Genomic DNA, 20,351 nt, shown 5'->3' on the forward strand with positions numbered 1-20,351 from the left:
GAGCGCCGCACTGTCGGAGGGGCAGTACTGAGGGAGCGCCGCACTGTCGGAGGGGCAGTACTGAGGGAGCGCCGCACTGTCGGAGGGGCAGTACTGAGGGAGCGCCGCACTGTCGGAGGGGCAGTACTGAGGGAGCGCCGCTACTGAGGGAGCGCCGCACTGTCGGAGGGGCAGTACTGAGGGAGCGCCGCACTGTCGGAGGGGCAGTACTGAGGGAGCGCCGCACTGTCGGAGGGGCAGTACTGAGGGAGGGCCGCACTGTCGGAGGGGCAGTACTGAGGGAGCGCCGCACTGTCGGAGGGGCAGTACTGAGGGAGGGCCGCACTGTCGGAGGGGCAGTACTGAGGGATTGCTGTACTGTCGGAGGGGCAGTACTGAGGGAGCGCCGCTACTGAGGGAGCGCCGCACTGTCGGAGGGGCAGTACTGAGGGAGCGCTGCACTGTCGGAGGGGCAGTACTGAGGGAGTGCTGCACTGTCGGAGGGGCAGTACTGAGGGAGCGCTGTACTGTCGGAGGGGCAGTACTGAGGGAGCGCCGCTACTGAGGGAGCGCCGCACTGTCGGAGGGGCAGTACTGAGGGAGCGCTGCACTGTCGGAGGGGCAGTACTGAGGGAGTGCTGCACTGTCGGAGGGGCAGTACTGAGGGAGCGCTGCACTGTCGGAGGGGCAGTACTGAGGGAGTGCTGCACTGTCGGAGGTGCCTTTTTCGGATGAGACGTTAAACTGAGGCCCCGTCTGCTCTCTCGGGTGGGCATAAAAGATCCCATGGCAGTATTTCGAAGAAGAGCAGGAGAGTTCTCCCCAATGTCCTGGCCAATATTTATCCCTCAACCAACATCACTACAACAGATTATCTGGTTATTATCACATTGCTGTTTGTGGGAGCTTGCTGTGCACAAATTGGCAGCCGCATTTCCTACATTACAACAGTGAATCCACTTAAAAAAAGGTACTTAATTGGCTGTAAAGCGCTTTGGGATGTCCGGTGGTTGTGAAAGGCGCTATAGAAATGTAAGTCTTTCTTTTCAGCTTCATAGAATCAAAGAAGCCCATTCGGCCCATCGTGCCTGTGCCGGCTCTTTGAACGAGCTCTCCAATTAATCCCACTCCCCCTGCTCTTTCCCCGTAGCCCTGCAAATGTTCTCCTTTTCAAGTATTTATCCAATTCCCTTTTAAAAGTTATTATTGAATCTGCTTCCACCGCCCTTTCAGGCAGCGCATTCCAGATCACAACAACTCACTGCGTAAAAACATTCTCCTCATCTCCCCTCTGGTTCTTTTGCCAATTATCTTAAATAGAAATATAGAAAAATAGGAGGAGTCGGCCATTCGGCCCTTCGAGCCTGCTCCGCCATTCAATATGATCATGGCTGATCCTCTATCTCAATACTATATTCCCGCTCTCTCCCCATACCCCTTGATGCCTTTTGTGTCTAGAAATCTATCTATCTCCTTAAATATATTCAGTGACTTGGCCTCCACAGCCTTCTGTGGTAGAGAATTCCACAGGTTCACCACCCTCTGAGTGAAGAAATTTCTCCTCATCTCAGTCCTAAATGTCCTACCCCGTATCCTGAGACTGTGACCCCTCGTTCTCGACCCCCCAGCCAGGGGAAACATCCTCCCTGCATCCAGTCTGTCTAGCCCTGTCAGAATTTTATACGTTTCAATGAGATCTCCTCTCATTCTTCTAAACTCTAGTGAATACAGGCCTAGTCGACCCCTCTTAAATCTGTGTCCTCTGGTTACCGACCCTCCTGTCACTGGAAACAGTTTCTCCTTATTTACTCTATCAAAGCCCTTCATGATTTTGAACACCTCGATAAAATCTCCCCTTAACCTTCTCTGCTCGAAGGAGAACAATCCCAGCTTCTCCAGTCTCTCCACATCACTGAAGTCCCTCATCCCTGGAACCATTCTGGTAAATCTCCTCCGCACCCTCTCCAAGGCCTTGACATCCTTCCTAAAGTGCGGTGCCCGGAATTAGACACAATACTCCAGCAGAGGTGCCTCTTTGATAGGCGCGTTCTGCAGTTCAGTAACTTTCTGCAATAGCACTTTATAATAATATACTTATCTTTAGAAATACATTTTGTTGCTGTTAGTCAGTGGACCGAAGATGCAGTGATGTAGGAAATAGGCAATCTATCCCCAGCCAGCAGGTGGCGGCATTGCACACACAGACCCACCGACAGCCTAAATGTCTGGGCCCGGTCAACCCAACAGAAAATGGAAGCAGGTTTTACCAACTCGTTCAATGCAGCTAACGCACTGAAGCCAATCTCCTTCCTTCTCCCCGCCCTACCCCTCCTCCTCGCTCCAGCACCTGACCAAGCCGAGTAAACAAAAAACAAAGCTGCTTGCTCAAATCTATTCAACAGGGGTCACTCCAACAAGAACGAGTGGAATCATAGAATGATAACAACAACAACAACGTTGTATTTATATAGCACCTTTAACATAGTAAAACGTCCCAAGGTGCTTCACAGCAGCGATTATCAAACAAAATTTGACACCAAGCCACACAAGGAGATATTGGGACAGGTGAGGGAGGTTTTAAGGAGCATCTTAAAGGAGGAGAGAGAGGCGGAGAGGTTTAGGGAGGGAATTCCTGAGCTCGGGGCCCAGGCGGCTGAAGGTACGGCCGCCAATGGTGGAGCGATTATAATTGGGGATGGTCAAGAGGCCAGAATTGGAGGAGCGCAGAGATCTCGGGGGGGGGGGGGGGGGCGGGGTTGTGGGGCTGGAGGAGATTACAGAGATAGGGAGGGGGCGAGGCCATGGAGGGATTTGAAAACAAGGATGTGAATTTTAAAACGAGCACAGACGGAAGCCATTCGGCCCATCGTGCCTATGCCGGCTCTTTGAAAGAGCTCTCCAATTAGTCCCACTCCCCCCTGCTCTTTCCCCATAGACCTGAAAATATTTCCCTTTCAAGTATTTATCCAATTACTTTTTGAAAGTTATTATTGAATCTGCTTCCACCGCCCTTTCAGGCAGCGCGTTCCAGATCACAACAACTCGCTGTGTAAAAAAATGTTTCCTCCTCTCCCCTCTGGTCCTTTTGACAATGATCTTAAGTCTGTGTCCTCTGGTTACCGACCCTCCCGTCAGTGGAAACAGTTTCTCCTTATTTACTCGATCAAAACCCTTCATGATTTTGAACAGCTCGATCAAATCTCCTCATTTTGACGTTTCGTGTAGTGTTGCCAACTCTGGCTGGGCCCATTCCAGGAGTTTTCGTCACATGACCTCCCGCCGCGAACCGCCCCGCCCCCACACTCCCGCCATTGGCACATCCCCCAGGCGCACTGCCTTCCCGCGGCCAATTGGAAAGCGAGCAGACTCTTGTTACCCAATTGGATTCATCTTGACTGTTGGTGCAAGAGCCAATTCCTCCCCCCATCTCCAATATTTTTATAACTAATAAATAAAATGGTCAAAGAAAATAATTTTTAAAACATCAATTTTTCATTTAACACCCCTATGATTTTTCTCCGTGTTTTTTTTTGGCTCGCAGCAGAGGTCCAGAGATTGATCTTCAATTCCTGAAGACTCCAGGATTGTCAACCCCAGCTTCATAGGAACAGGAGGAGGCCATTCAGCCCCCCACCCCTCCTCGCCCCGGGTCTGTTCCCCGTTCAATGAGTTCATGGCTGATCGGCACCTCAACTCCATTTACACGCCTTAGCTTCATATCCCTTGATGCACCTCACCCAACAAAAACCGATCTCTCTGGCAAGAGGAGCCACCATTATCGATCTTTGTGTTGCTAGAGCGACGGGAGATTGTACCCACAAGATCGCACAGCTCCAGCCCCCAGCCCCGAGCAAGAATGGGTCCCACCTTTAGTTAATGCCAATCGATCACCTGTGGCTGTGGCACGTGGGGAGTTCTGGCCCAGTCCAGCCGTCAGGTCAAGTAGGATTCATTGGAGAAGGGGGGTGGGGGGGGGGGGGTGGGGAGGTCAATGGAGGACTCAAACACTGGAGACTAGAAGAGGTAGCTACAGTCGTAAGGGGGGGAGCAAGAGGAAGATTGAATTAGATGGGGAGGAGGAAGATTGAATGGGAACAGGAAGAGAAAGATTGATCGAATGGGATGGGGAGGAAATGGAGTGAGATGGGGGAGGGGGAGGGGGATGGGGAGGGGGAGTAGGATGGGGGCATGGAGAGTGGGATGGGGGGCATGGAGAGTGGGATGGGGGGCATGGAGAGTGGGATGGGGGGCATGGAGAGTGGGATGGGGGGCATGGAGAATATACAACAGGGTTAGAGACCGGAGAGGAGAGAGGGGGAAGATAGAGCACAGTAAGAGGGTAGAGAATAGTTAGAGGCCTGAAGGTTCGGGGCTGTAAATCAAGACCCTGAAACCGAGCTGGAGCCTGTACCACTGCAGACAGTAACACGGGTATAGCCCGCCTGGCCAGAGTGAAGGGCAGGGGGTGGGGGGAAGGGAGCAGAGGAAGGCAGCAGAGGAAGGGAGGTACAAGGGGGAGAGAGGGAAGGAGGTATAAAGGGGAGAACGAGAGGTGGAAAGAAGAGAGGGAGGTAGAAAGGAGAGAGAGAAAGAGGTAGAAGGAACAAGAGATGGAGGCAGTGGGGAGGGGAAAGAGAGGCAGGGAGATGGAAAGTGATGATGGCCAATTTGGATAAACTTTGAACCCTTGGAGAGGATAGAGAGCCTTTCACCTCAGAGAGCTGGAGGTATAAAGAGAGAGGTGGCGGTAGAAGGGGAGAGTGATTGTAAGCCAAGTGTCAGAGGTGGAAAGTCAATGGGAGCCAATCAATTAATGGAGGGTGGGCCAGCGAATTCATAAAACTACAAGATTCTCCCGGAGTATTGAACACACATCGTCCAAGAGGCTTACCTGGAATCCGGGGCAGGGGGCACGGCTCTGACTGAGAGCCGTATCGGGAGCGGTGGCGGTTTGATCGCTGCGAGAGCATCATGTCGCGGAGGAAGCAGAGGAAGATCCCGCTGGTGCGTCTCGCTCGATGAACTCCTCAGCACCTCGTTGTGGGCGGCTGCCAGGCCCGGGGGCTGGGGGGGACTTGGGGGCTTCGGGAGGACCTTGGGCGGCGTGGCCCGGGGGCGGGGGGAGGGCGCCAGCCTCGCGGGGGGGCAGCCCGGAGTCTGCCTGGGGGGGACGGGCGGCAGGGGCTCCTCGGCCGGGGGCCAGATGGTGGGGACGGATCCCGGGTCGCGGGGAAAGATGTTTCTCTTCTTGGGGACGGGCGTTTCCAGCGCCTCCAGCAGGGGGTCGGAAGCCGAAGGACCCTGGCACGAGGGGTCAGGGGTCAGGGGGCGCTGGTGCGGGGGGTCGGGGGTCAGGCCGTGGCAAGCCTTTTGCAGGGCGGAGAGGATGCGCTTGCGATGACCGGGCAGGAAGATCCCAATGCGGGAGAGGTCCTCGCTGCGGATGCCCCAGCAGTCCGACACTAGCTGGTACTGGTTGTCCGTGAAGTGGTCGGCGTACCGCTCCAGGTGAATGACACCCAGCCAGTCCCCAATGCTCATCTCCCCCTCGTCAGATAACATGGCTTCCAAAACAGGGCTCAGTCCATGGTCGCGGCCAGCGGTTCTCCAGCAACGATCGTCTCGGGGCGTTCTGTGGGGGGGGGGGAGAAAAAAACACGTCTAGAATCATCATACAATCACACAGCACAGAAGGAGGCCATTCGGCCCATCATGCCGGCTCTTTGAAAGACCTCTCCCATTTGTCCCACTCCCCCTGCTCTTTCCCCACAGCCCTGCAAATTTTTCCCCTTCAAGTATTTACCCAATTCCCTTTTGAAAGTTACTATTGAATCTGCTTCCACTGCCCTTTCAGGCAGCGCATTCCAGATCACAACAACTCGCTGCGTAAAAACATTCTCCTCATCTCCCCTCTGGTTCTTTTACCAATTATCTTCAATCCGTGTCCTCTGGTTACCGACCCTCCCGCCAGTGGACACAGTTTTGCAGAGTGGAGATTTATAAAGTGGGGACACAAACACACACCCAGTAAAAGTGACCATGAAACTATCACATTGTCATAAAAACCCAGCTGGTTCACTGATGTCCCTCAGGGAAGGGAAACCTGCCGTCCTAACCCGGTCTGGGCCTATACGTGACTCCAGTCCCACACCCACCCTGGTTGAGACTTAACTGCCCTCTGAAGTGTGGCCCAGCGAGTCATTCAGTCGTGTCAAATGACTCATGGAAATTAGGGATGGGCAATAAATGCCGGCTTTGCCAGCGACACCCACAGCCCACGAATGAATGCAACGACAACTTGTATTTATACGTCGCCTTTAAGGTAGTAAAACGTCCCAAGGCGCTTCACAGGAGCGATTATCAGACAAAATTTGACACTAAGCCAAAGAAGGAGATATTAGGGACAACTGACCAAAAGCTTGGTCAAAGAGGTAGGATTTTTAAGAAGCCTCTGAAAGGAGGAGAGAGAGGCGGAGAGGTTTAGGGAAGGAATTCCAGAGCTTAGGGCCCAGGCAGCTGAAGGCACGGCCGCCAATGGTGGAGCGATTAAAATCAGGGATGCTCAAGAAACATAGAAGACAGGAGCAGGAGTCGGCCATTCGGCCCCTCGAGCCTGCTCCGCCATTCAATGCGATCATGGCTGATCATCCAAATTCAGTACCCTGTCCCTGCTTTCTCCCCATATCCCTTGATCCCTTTAGCCTTAAGAAATATATCTAACTCCTTCTTGAATATATTTAATGAATTGGCCTCTACTGCCTTGTGTGGTAGAGAATTCCACAGGTTCACCACTCTCTGGGTGAAGAAATTCCTCCTCATCTCTGTCCTAAATGGCTTACCCCTTATCCTTAGACTGTGACCCCTGGTTCTGGACTCCCCCGGCCATCGGAAACATCCTTCCTGCATCTAGTCTGTCTAGTCCTGTTAGAATTTTATAAGTTTCAATGAGATCCCCTCTCATTCTTCTGAACTCCAGCGAGTATAAGCCCAGTCGACCCAATCTCTCCTCATACGTCATTCCTGCCATCCCAGGTATCAGTCTGGTGAATCTTCGCTGTACTCCCTCCATGGCAAGAACATCCTTCCTCAGATAAGGCGACCAAAACTGCACACAATACTCAAGATGTGGTCTCACCAAGGCCCTGTACAACTGCAGCAAGGCACCCTTGTTCCTGTACTCAAACCCTCTCGCTACGAAGGCCAACATGCCATTTGCCTTCATAACCGCCTGCTGCACCTGCATGCTTACCTTCAGCGACTGGTGCACAAGGACACCCAGGTCTCGTTGCACTTCCCCTTCTCCCAATCTATTGCCATTCAGATAATAATCTGCCTTCCTGTTTTTGACACCAAAGTGGATAACCTCGCATTTATCCACGTTATATTGCATCTGCCATGCTTCTGCCCAATCACCCAACCTGTCCAAATCATACTGGAGTTTCTCGGCATCCTCCTCACAACACACACGCCCACCCAGCTTTGTGTCGTCTGCAAACTTGGAGATATTACATCTAGTTCCCTCGTCTAGATCATTAATATATATTGTGAATAGCTGGGGTCCTAGGACCAATCCCTGCAGTACCCCACTAGTCACTGCCTGCCACTCGGAAAAAGAGCCGTTTATTCCAACTCTTTGCTTTCTGTCTACCAACCAGTTCTCTATCCAAGTCAATACCTTGCCCCCAATCCCATGTGCCTTAACTTTACACGCTAATCTCTTATGCGGGACCTTATCGAAAGCCTTTTGAAAGTCCAAATACACCACATCCACTGGTTCTCCCTTATCTATTTTACCAGTTACATCCTCAAAAAATTCAAGAGGTCAGAATTGGAGGATCGCAGAGATCGCGGGGGGTCGTGGGGCTGGAGGAGGTTACAGAGATAGGGAGGGGCGAGGCCATGGAGGGATTTGAAAACAAGGATGAGAATTTTTAAATCGAAGCGTTGCTTAACCAGGAGCCAATGTAAGTCAGCGGGACTTGGTGCGAGTTAGGACACGGGCAGCTGAGTTTTGGATGAGCTCGAGTTTATGTAGGGTAGAATGTGGGAGGCCGGCCAGGAGTGCTTTGGAATAATCAAGTCTAGAGATAACAAATGGAAGGATGAATATTAAAAGAGACACACGCACACCCACAGCAAACTAAATCAATGCATTCTGACAGCACACGCCCCGAGAATTTTCCTAACTGTCCTTGGAGATGAACAAGTGTGTGTGTCAGCTGTGGCTCAGTGGGCAGCACTCTCGCCTGAGTCAGAAGGTTGTGTGTTCAATTCCTGCTCCAGCGACTTGAGCATAAAAATATAATCTGACACTCCAGTGCAGTACTGAGGGAGCGCCGCACTGTCAGAGGGGCAGTACTGAGAGAGCACCGCACTGTCAGAGGGGCAGTACTGAGGGAGCGCCGCACTGTCGGAGGGGCAGTACTGAGGGAGCGCCGCACTGTCGGAGGGGCAGTACTGAGGGAGCGCCGCACTGTCGGAGGAGCAGTACTGAGGGAGTGCCGCACTGTCGGAGGGGCAGTACTGAGGGAGTGCCGCACTGTCGGAGGGGCAGTACTGAGGGAGCGCCGCACTGTCGGAGGGGCAGTACTGAGGGAGTGCCGCACTGTCGGCGGGGCAGTACTGAGGCAGCGCTGCACTGTCGGAGGTGCAGTACTGAGGGAGTGTCGGAGTGGCCGTACTGAGGGAGTGCTGCACTGGCGGAAGGGCAGTACTGAGGGAGCGTCGGAGGGGCCGTACTGAGGGAGTGCTGCACTGTCGGAGGGGCAGTACTGAGGGAATGCCGCACTGTCGGAGGGACAATACTGAGGGAGCGCTGCACTGTCAGAGGGGCAGTACTGAGGGAGGGGCGGTACTGAGGGAGCGCTGCACTGTCAGAGGTGCCATCTTTCGGATGAGACGTTAAACCGAGGCCCCATCTGCTCTCACAGGTGGTTGTAAAAGATCCCATGGCACTATTTCGAAGCAAACCAGGGGAGTTCTCCCCGGTGTCCTGGGGTCAACAGTTATCCCTCAATCAACATCACTGAACACAGATGATCTGGTCTTTATCTTATTGCTGTTTGTGGGAGCTTGCTGTGCACAAATTGGCTGCTGCGTTTCCTACATTACAACAGTGACCACACTTTAAGAAGCACTTCATTGGCTGTACAGCGTTTTGGGACGTCCCGAGGTGGTGAAAGGCGCTGGAGAAATGCAAGTTCTTTTGTTCTTTCTTTGAAAACTGCCAGATGTTGGCGTCTGTCTGGACTTTGTATTGACAGGGTGACTCTCGCCACTTTTATTACCACGTTGAGGGTTGACGATATGTGGCTCACCACTGAAAAATCGCACCCCCAGACTGTGCACAACATGGATAGGATTACATGGGATCTCCGGCCCAGAAACAGGCCATTCGGCCCAACCAGTCCCTGCCGGCATTTATGCTCCACTTGAGCCTCCTCCCGTCTTTCCTCATCTAACTCTATCAGCATAACCCTCTATTCCCTTCTCCCTCGTGTGCTTGTCTAGCCGCCCCTTAAATGCATCGATACTATTCGCTTCAACCACTCCCTGTGGTAGCGAGTTCCACATTCTCACCACTCTCTGGGTAAAGAGGTTTCTTCTGAATTCCCGATTTGATTTCTTGGTGACGATCTTATATTGATGGCCTCTAGTTTTGCTCTTCCCCACAAGTGGAAACATTCTCTCTGTATCCACTCCATCAAAACCTTTCATAATTTTAAAGACCTCTATTAGGTCACCCCTAAGCCTTTTTTCAAGAGAAAAGAGACCCAGCCTGTTCACCCTTTCCCGATATGTATACCCTTGCATTTCTGGTATCATCCTTGTAAATCTTCTCTGCACCCTCTCCAGTGCCTCTATATCCTTTTTATAATATGGTGACCAGAACTGTGCGCAGTACTCCAAGTGTGGTCTAACCAAGGTTCAATACAGGTTTAGCATAACTTCCCTACTTTTCAATTCTGTCCCTCGAGAAATAAACCCTAGTGATTGGTTTGCTTTTTTTATGGTCTTGTTAACCTGTGTCGCAACTTTTAGTGATTTGTGTATTTGTACTCCGAGATCCCTTTGCTCCTCTGCCCCCGTTTAGATTCTTATTTTCCAAGTAATAAGTGACCTCCTTATTTTTCTTACCCAACTGTAATAACTCATATTTATCTGTGTTGAAATTCATTTACCAATTATATGCCCATTCTGCAGAATGGAAGGATATGTTGAAAGGCTAATGGAATGCTGGCCTTTATATCTCGAGGACTAGAATACAAGGGGGTAGAAGTTATGCTGCAGCTGTACAAAACCCTGGTTAGACCACACCTGGAGCACTGTGAGCAGTTCTGGGCACCACACCTTAGGAAGGATATACTGGCCTTGGAGGGAGTGCAGCGTAGGTTTACCAGAATGATACCCGGACTCCAAGGGTTAAGTTACGAGGAGAGATTACACAAACTAGGGTTGTATTCCCTAGAATTTAGAAGGTTAAGGGGTGATCTGGTCAAAGTTTTCAGGATATTAAGGGGAACAGATAGGGTAGAGAGAGAGAAACTATTTCCGCTGGTTGGGGAGTCTAGGACTAGGGGACATCGTCTAAAAATTAGAGCCAGACCTTTCAGGAGTGAAATTAGGAAACACTTCCACACACAAAGGGTGGGAGAAGTTTGGAACTCTCTCAATTGTTAATTTTAAATCTGAGATCGATAGATTTCTGTTAATCAACGGTATTAAGGGATATGGGCCAAAGGCGGGTATATGGAGTTAGGTCACAGATCAGCCCTGATCTCATTGAATGGCGGAACAGGCTCGAGGGGCCGAATGGCCTGTAAATGCTGTGTTGAACTCTGCTCAGCATGGCCACTGTATTTACCTACAAATCAGTTGTTTTGAGAGGAGAAATAGAGCCTGGTGGGCTGGTGCCTCTGGCCTATCTATAGAAACAAGCGGAACTCACGGAACCGCAATCTATTTTTATTAAACCAGTTGAAGCTCGACGGGATCTCCGTTTGGCTCTTCAACCTTGTTCAGCTCTGCCTCCGATCTAGTTTCTTTTCTTTCCAGTTTTGAAGGGTCCAACCCGAAACGTCAGCTCAAATTTCTCTCCACGGATGTTGCCTGACCTGCTGAGTTTTTCCAGCATTTTCTGTTGTTATTTCTATAAACTAATGTTGATCTGTGCCACAACTTGGGTGGTCACCCGTTTATTAACATCCTGTGGCGTTCTCTCTCAAGTCTCACTTCCTTCACTGAACCTCGTGTGTCGCAGTAAGGCAATCCAATGGCACAGTTCGCTGGCGAGTCAATACGCGGAACCACACAGCACCACCCCAGATCGGAAACCACCATCTCTCACCTGGTATTGTACGGCCTGTGTGTGTCTCAGTGTCAACTCCTACACGGCCCGTGTGTGTGTCTCAGCGTCAGCTCCTGTACAGCCCTTGTGTGTTTCTCAGTGTCTTTCCTGTATGGCCCATGTGTGTCTCAGTGGCAACTCCTGTACGGCCTGTGTGTGTCTCAGTGTCAGCTCCTGTACGGCCGTGTGTGTGTCTCAGTGTCAACTCCTGTATGGCCCGTGTGTGTCTCAGTGTCAGCTCCTGTACGGCCGTGTGTGTGTCTCAGTGTCAACTCCTGTATGGCCCATGTGTGTCTCAGTGGCAACTCCTGTACGGCCTGTGTGTGTCTCAGTGTCAGCTCCTGTACAGCCCGAGTGTGTCTCAGTGTCAGCTCCTGTACGGCCCGTGTGTGTCTCAGTGTCAGCTCCTGTACGGCCCGTGTGTGTCTCAGTGTCAGCTCCTGTACAGCCCAAGTGTGTCTCAGTGTCAGCTCCTGTACGGCCCGTGTGTGTGTCTCAGTGTCAACTGCTGTACGGCCCGTGTGTGTGTCTCAGTGTCAACTCTGTACGTCAGTGTGTGTGTCTCAGTGTCAGCTCCTGTATGGCCCGTGTGTGTGTCTCGGTGTCAACTGCTGTACGGTCAGTGTGTGTGTCTCAGTGTCGGCTCCTGTACGGCCCGTGTGTGTCTCAGTGTTGGTTCCTGTATGGCCTGTGTCTCTCAGTGTTGGCTCCTGTACGGCCCATGTGTGTGTCTCAGTGTCTTTCCTGTACGGCCCGAGTGTGTCTCAGTGTCAGCTCCTGTACGGCCCGTGTGTGTCTCAGTGTCAACTCCTGTATATGTACAGTACACAGCAGGCAAAAGGGAATGATTCGCTCCTGTCTGATATCGTACAGCCCGTATGTGTCTCTGTCAGCTCCTGTACATGTACAGTATACACGGCGGATAAAAGGGAACGATTCACTCTCAGTGCAGTACTGAGGGAGTGCTGCACTGTCGGAAGTGCTGTTTTTCGGATGAGACGTTAAACCGAGGCCCCGTCTGCTCTCAGGTGGATGTAAAAGATCCCACGGGCATTATTTCGAAGAAGAGCAGGGGGGAGTTCTCCTCGGTGTCCTGGGGCCAATATTTATCCCTCAACCAACATCACTAAAAACAGATGATCTGGTCATTATCACACTGCCGTTTGTGGGAGCTTGCTGTGCACAAATTGATTGCTGCGTTTACTACATTACAACAGTGACTACGCTTTATATACAGTCCCTGTACTCGATGGGGTGTCTGTGATAGGTTCCCTAATTTGAAACATCTCTATCTAGTCATCCAGCAATTCCCTTTGTTCTAACAAGCAAAACCCCAATTTTTCTAATCTTTCTTTGTGTTTGGGTATCCTTGCACCCAGGCCACGTGCTAATGGCTCCGTGCTGTACTCACTCCATCACCTCAACACCCTTTGTGGATAATTAGCTTCACTCCCAAGCACGTGGAGTATTTGAGATGTTGCCAAGAGGTGTTGGATTCATGCAACTCCTCAGGCACCAGTGACTTCTGCTCCAGTCCTCCTCCTGTGGAGGACATGAGCTCGGCCTGGCCTCTCTACCTTTTGTCTTCTTCTTCTTCTTTCGTATGGCAGTAGCAAACCAAATTAAATGTCAATATCTAAGTCAGATATCCAGGCCAAAGCTTCCAGTGTAACAGCGGGCCGTCTTTTGTCTCCACTAGTCCTATCACCATCTCGTCTCATTTTGAATACCTCTTAACGTCTCTTCACTTCTCTTTTGTTCTCTCCCAGCCCGGCCTTCAGTCTTGACAAAGGGTTTGACCCGAAACGTTGACTCTATTTTCTCTCCACGGATGTTGCCTGGCCTGCTGAGTTTTTCCAGCATTTTCTGTTGTTATTAGTGTGGATATCTTGTAGGCTGCCTGCGAATTTCCTCCGAGGGCAATGCTCAATGATGTGCTCCAGGGTCTGACCAGGAGCTCCACAATCGCACGATGGAGATGCTTTAATCTTCCATCTCAGCCTCTCTGTTGATGGGGAGGGTACATGAGCCTTGGAAGAGGCCCATTCTCACCCAGTCCACAGGGAATTGGACCGTGCCAAGTGCAGATACAGGTTGGGTGCGCCATGCAGATACAATATCTTCTTCATTCATTTCTCGAGATGTGTGTGGGGGCGTCGCTGGCAAGGCCCAGCATTTATTGCCCGTCCCGAGTTACCCTGAGAAGGTGGTGGCGAGCCGCCTTCTTGAACTGCTGGGAGCGGGTTTGATACAACTTTGAGTGGCTTACTGGGCCACTTCAGAGGGCAGTTAAGAGCCTTAATGTAACACCCTTATTTAAAAAGGGCAGTAGACAGAAGGCTGGAAACTATAGACCGGTTAGCCTAACATCTGTGGTAGGTAAAATTTTGGAGTCCATTATTAAGGAGACAGTAACAGGACATTTGGATAATCATAATTTAATAGGACAAAGTCAGCATGGTTTTATGAAGGGGAAGTCATGTTTGACAAATTTGCTGGAGTTCTTTGAGGAAGTAACATATAGGGTGGATAAAGGGGAACCAGTGGACATAGTGTATTTAGACTTCCAAAAGGCATTTGACAAGGTGCCACACAAAAGATTATTGCTTAAGATAAAAAATCACGGGATGGGGGTAATATTCTGGCATGGATAGAGGATTGGCTATCTAACAGAAGGCAGAGAGTTGGGATAAATGGTTCATTCTCAGACTGGCAATCAGTAACTAGTGGTGTTCCGCAGGGGTCAGTGCTGGGTCCCCAACTCTTTACAATCTATATTAACGATTTGGAGGAGGGGACCGAGTGTAACATATCAAAGTTTGCAGATGATACTAAGATGGGAGGGAAAGCAGTGAGTGAGGAGGACATAAAAAACCTGCAAGGGGACATAGACAGGCTAAGTAAGTGGGCAGAGATTTGGCAGATGGAATACAATACTGGAAAGTGTGAGGTTATGCACTTTGGCAGGAAAAATCGTAGAGCAAGTTATTATCTTAATGGCAAGAAACTGGAAAGTACTGAAGTACAAAGGGATCTGGGGGTCCTGGTGCACGAAACTCAAAAGGTTAGTATGCAGGTGCAGCAAGTGATTAAGAAGGCCAATGGAATGTTGGCTTTCATTGCTAGGGGGATAGAATATAAAAATAGGGAGGTATTGCTTCAGTTGTACAAGGTATTGGTGAGACCGCACCTGGAATACTGCGTACAGTTTTGGTGTCCATACTTAAGAAAGGACATACTTGCTCTCGAGTCAGTACAAAGAAGGTTCACTCGGTTAATCCCGGGGATGAGGGGATGGACATATGAGGAGAGGTTGAGTAGATTGGGACTCTACTCATTGGAGTTCAGAAGAATGAGAGGCGATCTTATTGAAACATATAAGATTGTGAAGGGGTTGGATCGGGTGGATGCGGGGAGGATGTTCCCGATGATGGGTGAAACTAGAACTAGGGGGCATAGTCTTAGAATAAGGGGCTGCTCTTTCAAAACTGAGATGAGGAGGAACTACTTCACTCAGAGGGTGGTAGGTCCATGGAATATGCTACCCCAAAAAGCTGTAGAAGCTACATCATTACATAAATTTAAAACAGAAATAGACAGTTTCCTAGAAGTAAAGGGAATTAAGGGTTACGGGGAGCGGACAGGAATTTGGACATGGGTCTAGGTTCGGATCAGTCGTGGCCCGGTGGGTAGCGGAGCAGGCCCAGGGGCCGTGTAGTCTGATCCTGCTCCTATTTCGTGTGTCTAATTCTGTTAGATTCAGGAGATGGTTCTGTGACAGTAGATTGGCGGTTAGGATCAGATCAGCCATGATCTTATTGAATGGCGGAGCAGGCTCGAGGGGCCGATTGGCCTACTCCTGCTCCTATTTCTTATGTTCTTATGTTCAACCACGTTGGGTGTGGGACTGGAGTCACAGTTAGGCCCAGACTAGGTGAGGACGGCAGGTTTCCTTCCCTGAAGGGCATCAGTGAACCAGTTGGGTTTTTACGACAATCCGACAGCTTCACGGTCACTTTTACTGAGACCAGATTTTTATTTCCAGATTATTTAAACTGAAGTAAAATTCTCAAACTGCCCTGGTGTGATTTGAACTCACGCTCTCTGGATTAGTTGCAGTGGCCACTCAGTCGTACCAAACCACAACAACGCAGAAGGCGGCTCACCACCCCCTTCTCAAGGGCAGCGAGGGATGGGCGACAAATGCCGGCCTTGTCAGCGACGCCCACATCCCCGAGAATAAATTTCAAAACAACACCCACACTGCTTTCGGAACAGAAAGGAGCGGGGGCAAGGGGAATCACCGAAGGGGAAAATTGGAGGAAGTAAAATTAAATTTGCGGGGTCATGCCATTGAACATCAAGGGGCGGTGGTTAGACTCTCGCTTGTTGGAGATCGTCATCATTGTTATAAATCTCATCATTCATCAAGAAACTACTCGTGAAATAACGCTGGACGGCCAGCTGGTGGCGCCGTCCAAGGAGTATAAATACTCGGGCGTGGGCCCAGCTTTCCAGGGACATTTTGTAGGACAAGGAACTAGTGAAGTACAACTAGACCTCCATGTTCTGAAACAAGTTGATTAAAGCCTTGCTTTATGCTCCAACCAAGTGCGCAGTGAGTTTTATTACGTCAGTCGTTGCCTGGCACTTCTGTGGTGCGAATGTTACCTGCCACTTATCAGCCCAAGCCTGAACATCGTCCAGGTCTTGTTGCATGCGGGCATGGACCGCTTCATCAGGGCAGTGTCCTAGGCCCAACCATCTTCAGTTGCTTCATCAATGACCTTCCCTCCAACATAAAGGTCAGAAATGGGGATGTTCGCTGATGACTGCACAGTGTTCAGCGCCTTTCACAACTCCACAGATAATGAAGCAGTCCATGCCCGCATGCAACAAGACCTGGACGATGTTCAGGCTTGGGTTGATAAGTGGCAGGAAACATTCGCGCCACAGAAGTGCCTGGCAATGACTATCTCCAACAAGCGAGAGTCTAACCACCGCTCCTTGATATTCAACGGCATTACCATCGCCAAAACCCCACCATCAACATCCTGGGGGTCACCATTGACCAGAAACTTAACTGGACCAGCCACATAAATACTGTGGCAACAAGAGCAGGTCAGAGGCTGGGTATTCTGTGGCGAGTGTCTCACCTCCTGACTCCCCAAAAGCCTTTCCACCATCTACAAGGCACAAGTAAGGAGTGTGATGGAATACTCTTCACTTGCCTGGATGAGTGCAGCTCCAACAACACTCAAGAAGCTCAACACCATCCAGGACAAAGCAGCCCGCTTGATTGACACCACATCCACCACCTTAAACATTCACTCCCTCCACCACCGGCGTACCGTGGCTGCAGTGTGTACCATCTACAAGATGCACTGCAGCAACTCGCCAAGGCTTCTTCGGCAGCACCTCCCAAACCCACGATCTCTTCCACCTAGAAGGACAAGGGCAGCAGGCGCATGGGAACACCACCACCTCCAAGTCACACACCATCCTGACTTAGAAGTTTATCGCCGATCCTTCACCGTTGCTGGGTCAAAATCCTGGAACTCCCTCCCTAACAGCACTGTGGGAGCACCTTCACCACACGGGCTGCAGCGGTTCAAGAAGGCGGCTCACCACCACCTGCTCGAGGGCAACTAGGGATGGGCAATAAATGCCAGCCTTGCCAACGACGCCCACATCCCATAAAGACGAATAAAAAAAAACGATTCTGTCAGTTACACACTTGCTACATCCCATATTTTCCAACGGACTCTCACCAATCTTCAGACAGTTACTGAACTCCATTTAATTTTTTTATCAAGGTTCCACACAAGCGATTATTAGCAAAAATGAGAGTGTGTGGAAGTGGAGGTAGGAGACAGAGTGTGGGGTTAAAGGTTGGGTACTCTGAATAGCGGGATGTGACAAGTGGCATTCCCCAGGGATCCGTGCTGGGGTCTCGACGTTCCACCACATTTATTAATGACTTAGATGAAGGAATAGAGAGTTGTACATCCAAGTTTGCCGACAGCACTAACTTAGGAAGGACTGTAAGTGGTGTAGATAGGAGCAGGAAGTTGCAAAGGGGCAGAGGCAGATTAAATAAGTGGGCAAAACTATGGCAGATGGAGTTCAATGTGGGCAGGTGTGAGGTCAACGACATTGAACCCAAGGAGGATAAATCAGAGTATATCCTGAACGCTGAAAATCTAGGAACTGTAGAGGAAAAAGAAAATGAAAGACTTCTCCAGCGCCTTTCACGACCACCGGACGTCCCAAAGCGCTTAACAGCCAATGAAGTACTTTTTGAAGTGTTGTCACTGTTGTAATGTAGGAAACACGGCAGCCAATTTGTGCACAGCAAGCTCCCACAAACAGCAATGTGAGAATGACCAGATAACCTGTTTTTAGTGATGTTGATTGAGGGATAATTATTGGCCCAGGACACCGGGGAGAACTCCCCTGCTCTTCTTCAAAATAGTGTCATGGGATCTTTTACATCCACCTGAGAGAGCAGACGGGGCCTCAGTTTAACGTTTCATCCGAAAGACGGCACCTCCGACAGTGCAGCGCTCCCTCAGTACTGCCCCTCCGACAGTGCAGTGCTCCCTCAGCACTGCCCCTCCGACAGTGCGGCGCTCCCTCAGTACTGCCCCTCCGACAGTGCGGCGCTCCCTCAGTACTGCCCTTCCGACAGTGCAGCGCTCCCTCAGCACTGCCCCTCCGACAGTGCGGCGCTCCCTCAGCACTGCCCCTCCGACAGTGCGGCGATCCCTCAGTACTGCCCCTCCGACAGTGCGGCGCTCCCTCAGTACTGCCCATCTGACAGTGCGGCGCTCCCTCAGTACTGCCCCTCCGACAGTGCGGCGCTCCCTCAGTACTGCACTGGAGTGTCAGCCTGGATTCTGTGCTCAAGTCTCTGGAATGGGACTTGAACCCACAACCTTCAGACTCGGAGGCGAGGGTGCTGCCCACTGAGCCACGACTACCAAAAGGAAAAATATTTGGTAGTCCAAGTACACAAATCATTAAAAGCTAGCTCAGAAGTACAAAAAGCAATCAAAAAGCTAACAGGAATGTTGACCTTTATCTCGAGGGGGCTGGAATACACAGGGGAGGAAGTGATGCTTCAGTTGTACTGAGCTGTGGTCAGACCCTATCTGGAGTCACTGGGTTCAGTTCCGGGCCCCGCACCTCAGGAAGGATAGACTGGCCTCGGAGGGGGAGCAGCGCAGATTCACCAGAATGATACCGGGGCTAAAAGGGTTAAATTATGAGGGCAGGTTGCACAGACTGGGCTTGTATTCCCTCGAGTGTACAAAGCTGGCAGTTATTGTCCAACTCTACTTGCCCTGAGGAGGTAGTGGTGGGCCCTCCCCTTGAACGGGCGCAGTCCGTGTGGTGAAGGTGCTCCCACAGGAAGTAGGGAAGTCCGGGATAGTGAGACAATTTTGGACAGAGTTGCCCAGTTGAAGTAATTTCAGACAGGCCACGATTCAGGAGTTATTCCCAGAGATTTATTAAACTGCATGGAAACTGGTAGAAAACACATCCAAGGGCACAAACAGGAACTGATCACAACTCTTGGTTCATGTTTCTACAGCTATATAAAAAGAAAAAGGGTGGCTAAAGTGAACGTTGGTCCCTTAGACGATGGGACGGGGAAACTAGTGGTGGGGAACATGGAGATGGCAAAGACGCTGAACAAATATTTTGTATCAGTCTTTACAGTAGAGGACACTAAAAATATCCCAACACTGGACAAACAGGGGGCAATGGGGGGGGGGGGGGGGGGGGGGAGGAGCTAAACACAATTAAAATCACTAAGGAGATGGTACTCAGTAAAATAATGGGACTTAAGGCGGATAAATCCCCCGGACCTGATGGCCTACATCCTAGGGTCTTGAAAAAAGTGGCGGTAGGGATTGTGGATGCATTGGTGATTATTTTCCAGAACTCCCTGGATTCAGGAAAGGTCCCGGCAGATTGGAAAACTGCTAATGTAATACCCTTATTTAAGAAGGGAAGTAGACAAAAAGCTGGAAACTATAGACCAGTTAGCCTAACATCTGTGGTTGGCAAAATGTTGGAGTCCATTATTAAGGAAACAGTAACAGAGCATTTGGATAAACATAATTTAATAGGACAGAGTCAGCATGGTTTTATGAAGGGGAAGTCATGTTTGACAAATTTGCTCGAATTCTTTGAGGATGTAACATACAGGGTGGATAAAGGGGAACCAGTGGATGTAGTGTATTTGGACTTCCAAAAGGCATTTGACAAGGTTCCACACAAAAGATTACTGATCAAGATAAGAAATCACGGGATTGGGGGTAATATACTGGCATGGGTGGAAGATTGGCTATCTAACAGAAAACAAAGAGTTGGGATAAATGGTTCCTTCTCGGGTTGGCAATCAGTAACTAGTGGTGTTCCGCAGGGGTCAGTGCTGGGACCCCAACTCTTCACAATCTATATTAATGATTTGGAGGAAGGGACCGAGTGCAACATATCCAAGTTTGCTGACGATACAAAGATGGGAGGGAAAGCAGTGAGTGAGGAGGACATAAAAAACCTGCAAAAGGACATAGACAGGCTAAGTGAGTGGGCAGAGATTTGGCAGATGCAATATAATGTTGGAAAGTGTGAGGTTATGCACTTTGGCAGAAAAAATCAAAGAGCAAGTTATTATCTAAATGGAGAGAAACTGCAAAGTGCTACAGTACAAAGGGATCTGGGGGTCCTGGTGCATGAAACACAAAAAGTTAGTATGCAGGCGCAGCAGGTGATCAGGAAGGCCAATGGAATCTTGGCTTTTATTGCAAAAGGGATGGAGTATAAAAACAGGGAAGTCTTGCTGCAGTTATACAGGGTATTGGTGAGGCCACACCTGGAATACTGCGTGCAGTTTTGGTTTCCATATTTAAGAAAAGATATACTTGCTCTCCAGGCGGTTCAGAGAAGGTTCACTCGGTTGATTCCGGAGATGAGGGGGTTGACGTATGAGGAAAGGTTGAGTAGGTTGGGCCTC

At 50.3% G+C, this 20,351-nt stretch overlaps 1 protein-coding gene across 6 annotated transcripts in view; it reads right to left on the minus strand.

Moving 5' to 3' along the window:
* The window catches only part of arap1 (ArfGAP with RhoGAP domain, ankyrin repeat and PH domain 1), a 295,009-nt gene that overhangs the window by 221,397 nt on the left and 53,261 nt on the right, over positions 1 to 20,351 (minus strand). For 5 of the 6 annotated variants that reach the window (XR_015079826.1, XM_085999757.1, XM_085999755.1 and 2 more), the window contains exon 2: positions 4,871 to 5,611. Coding sequence is in view for 4 of the 6 variants with exons in the window: in XM_085999757.1 (XP_085855883.1) it covers positions 4,871 to 5,541 (671 nt within the window). In the remaining 2 variants the exon portion in view is untranslated. Of the gene's footprint in view, positions 1 to 2,089; positions 2,175 to 4,870; positions 5,612 to 20,351 lie in introns of those variants that run through there. The other variant, XM_085999760.1, reaches the window with a different exon arrangement.

The sequence above is a fragment of the Somniosus microcephalus genome, chromosome 10 (genome assembly GCF_052327205.1).
Source record: "Somniosus microcephalus isolate GS21.2 chromosome 10, FLI_Smic_1.0, whole genome shotgun sequence".
Classification (NCBI taxonomy): domain Eukaryota; kingdom Metazoa; phylum Chordata; class Chondrichthyes; order Squaliformes; family Somniosidae; genus Somniosus; species Somniosus microcephalus.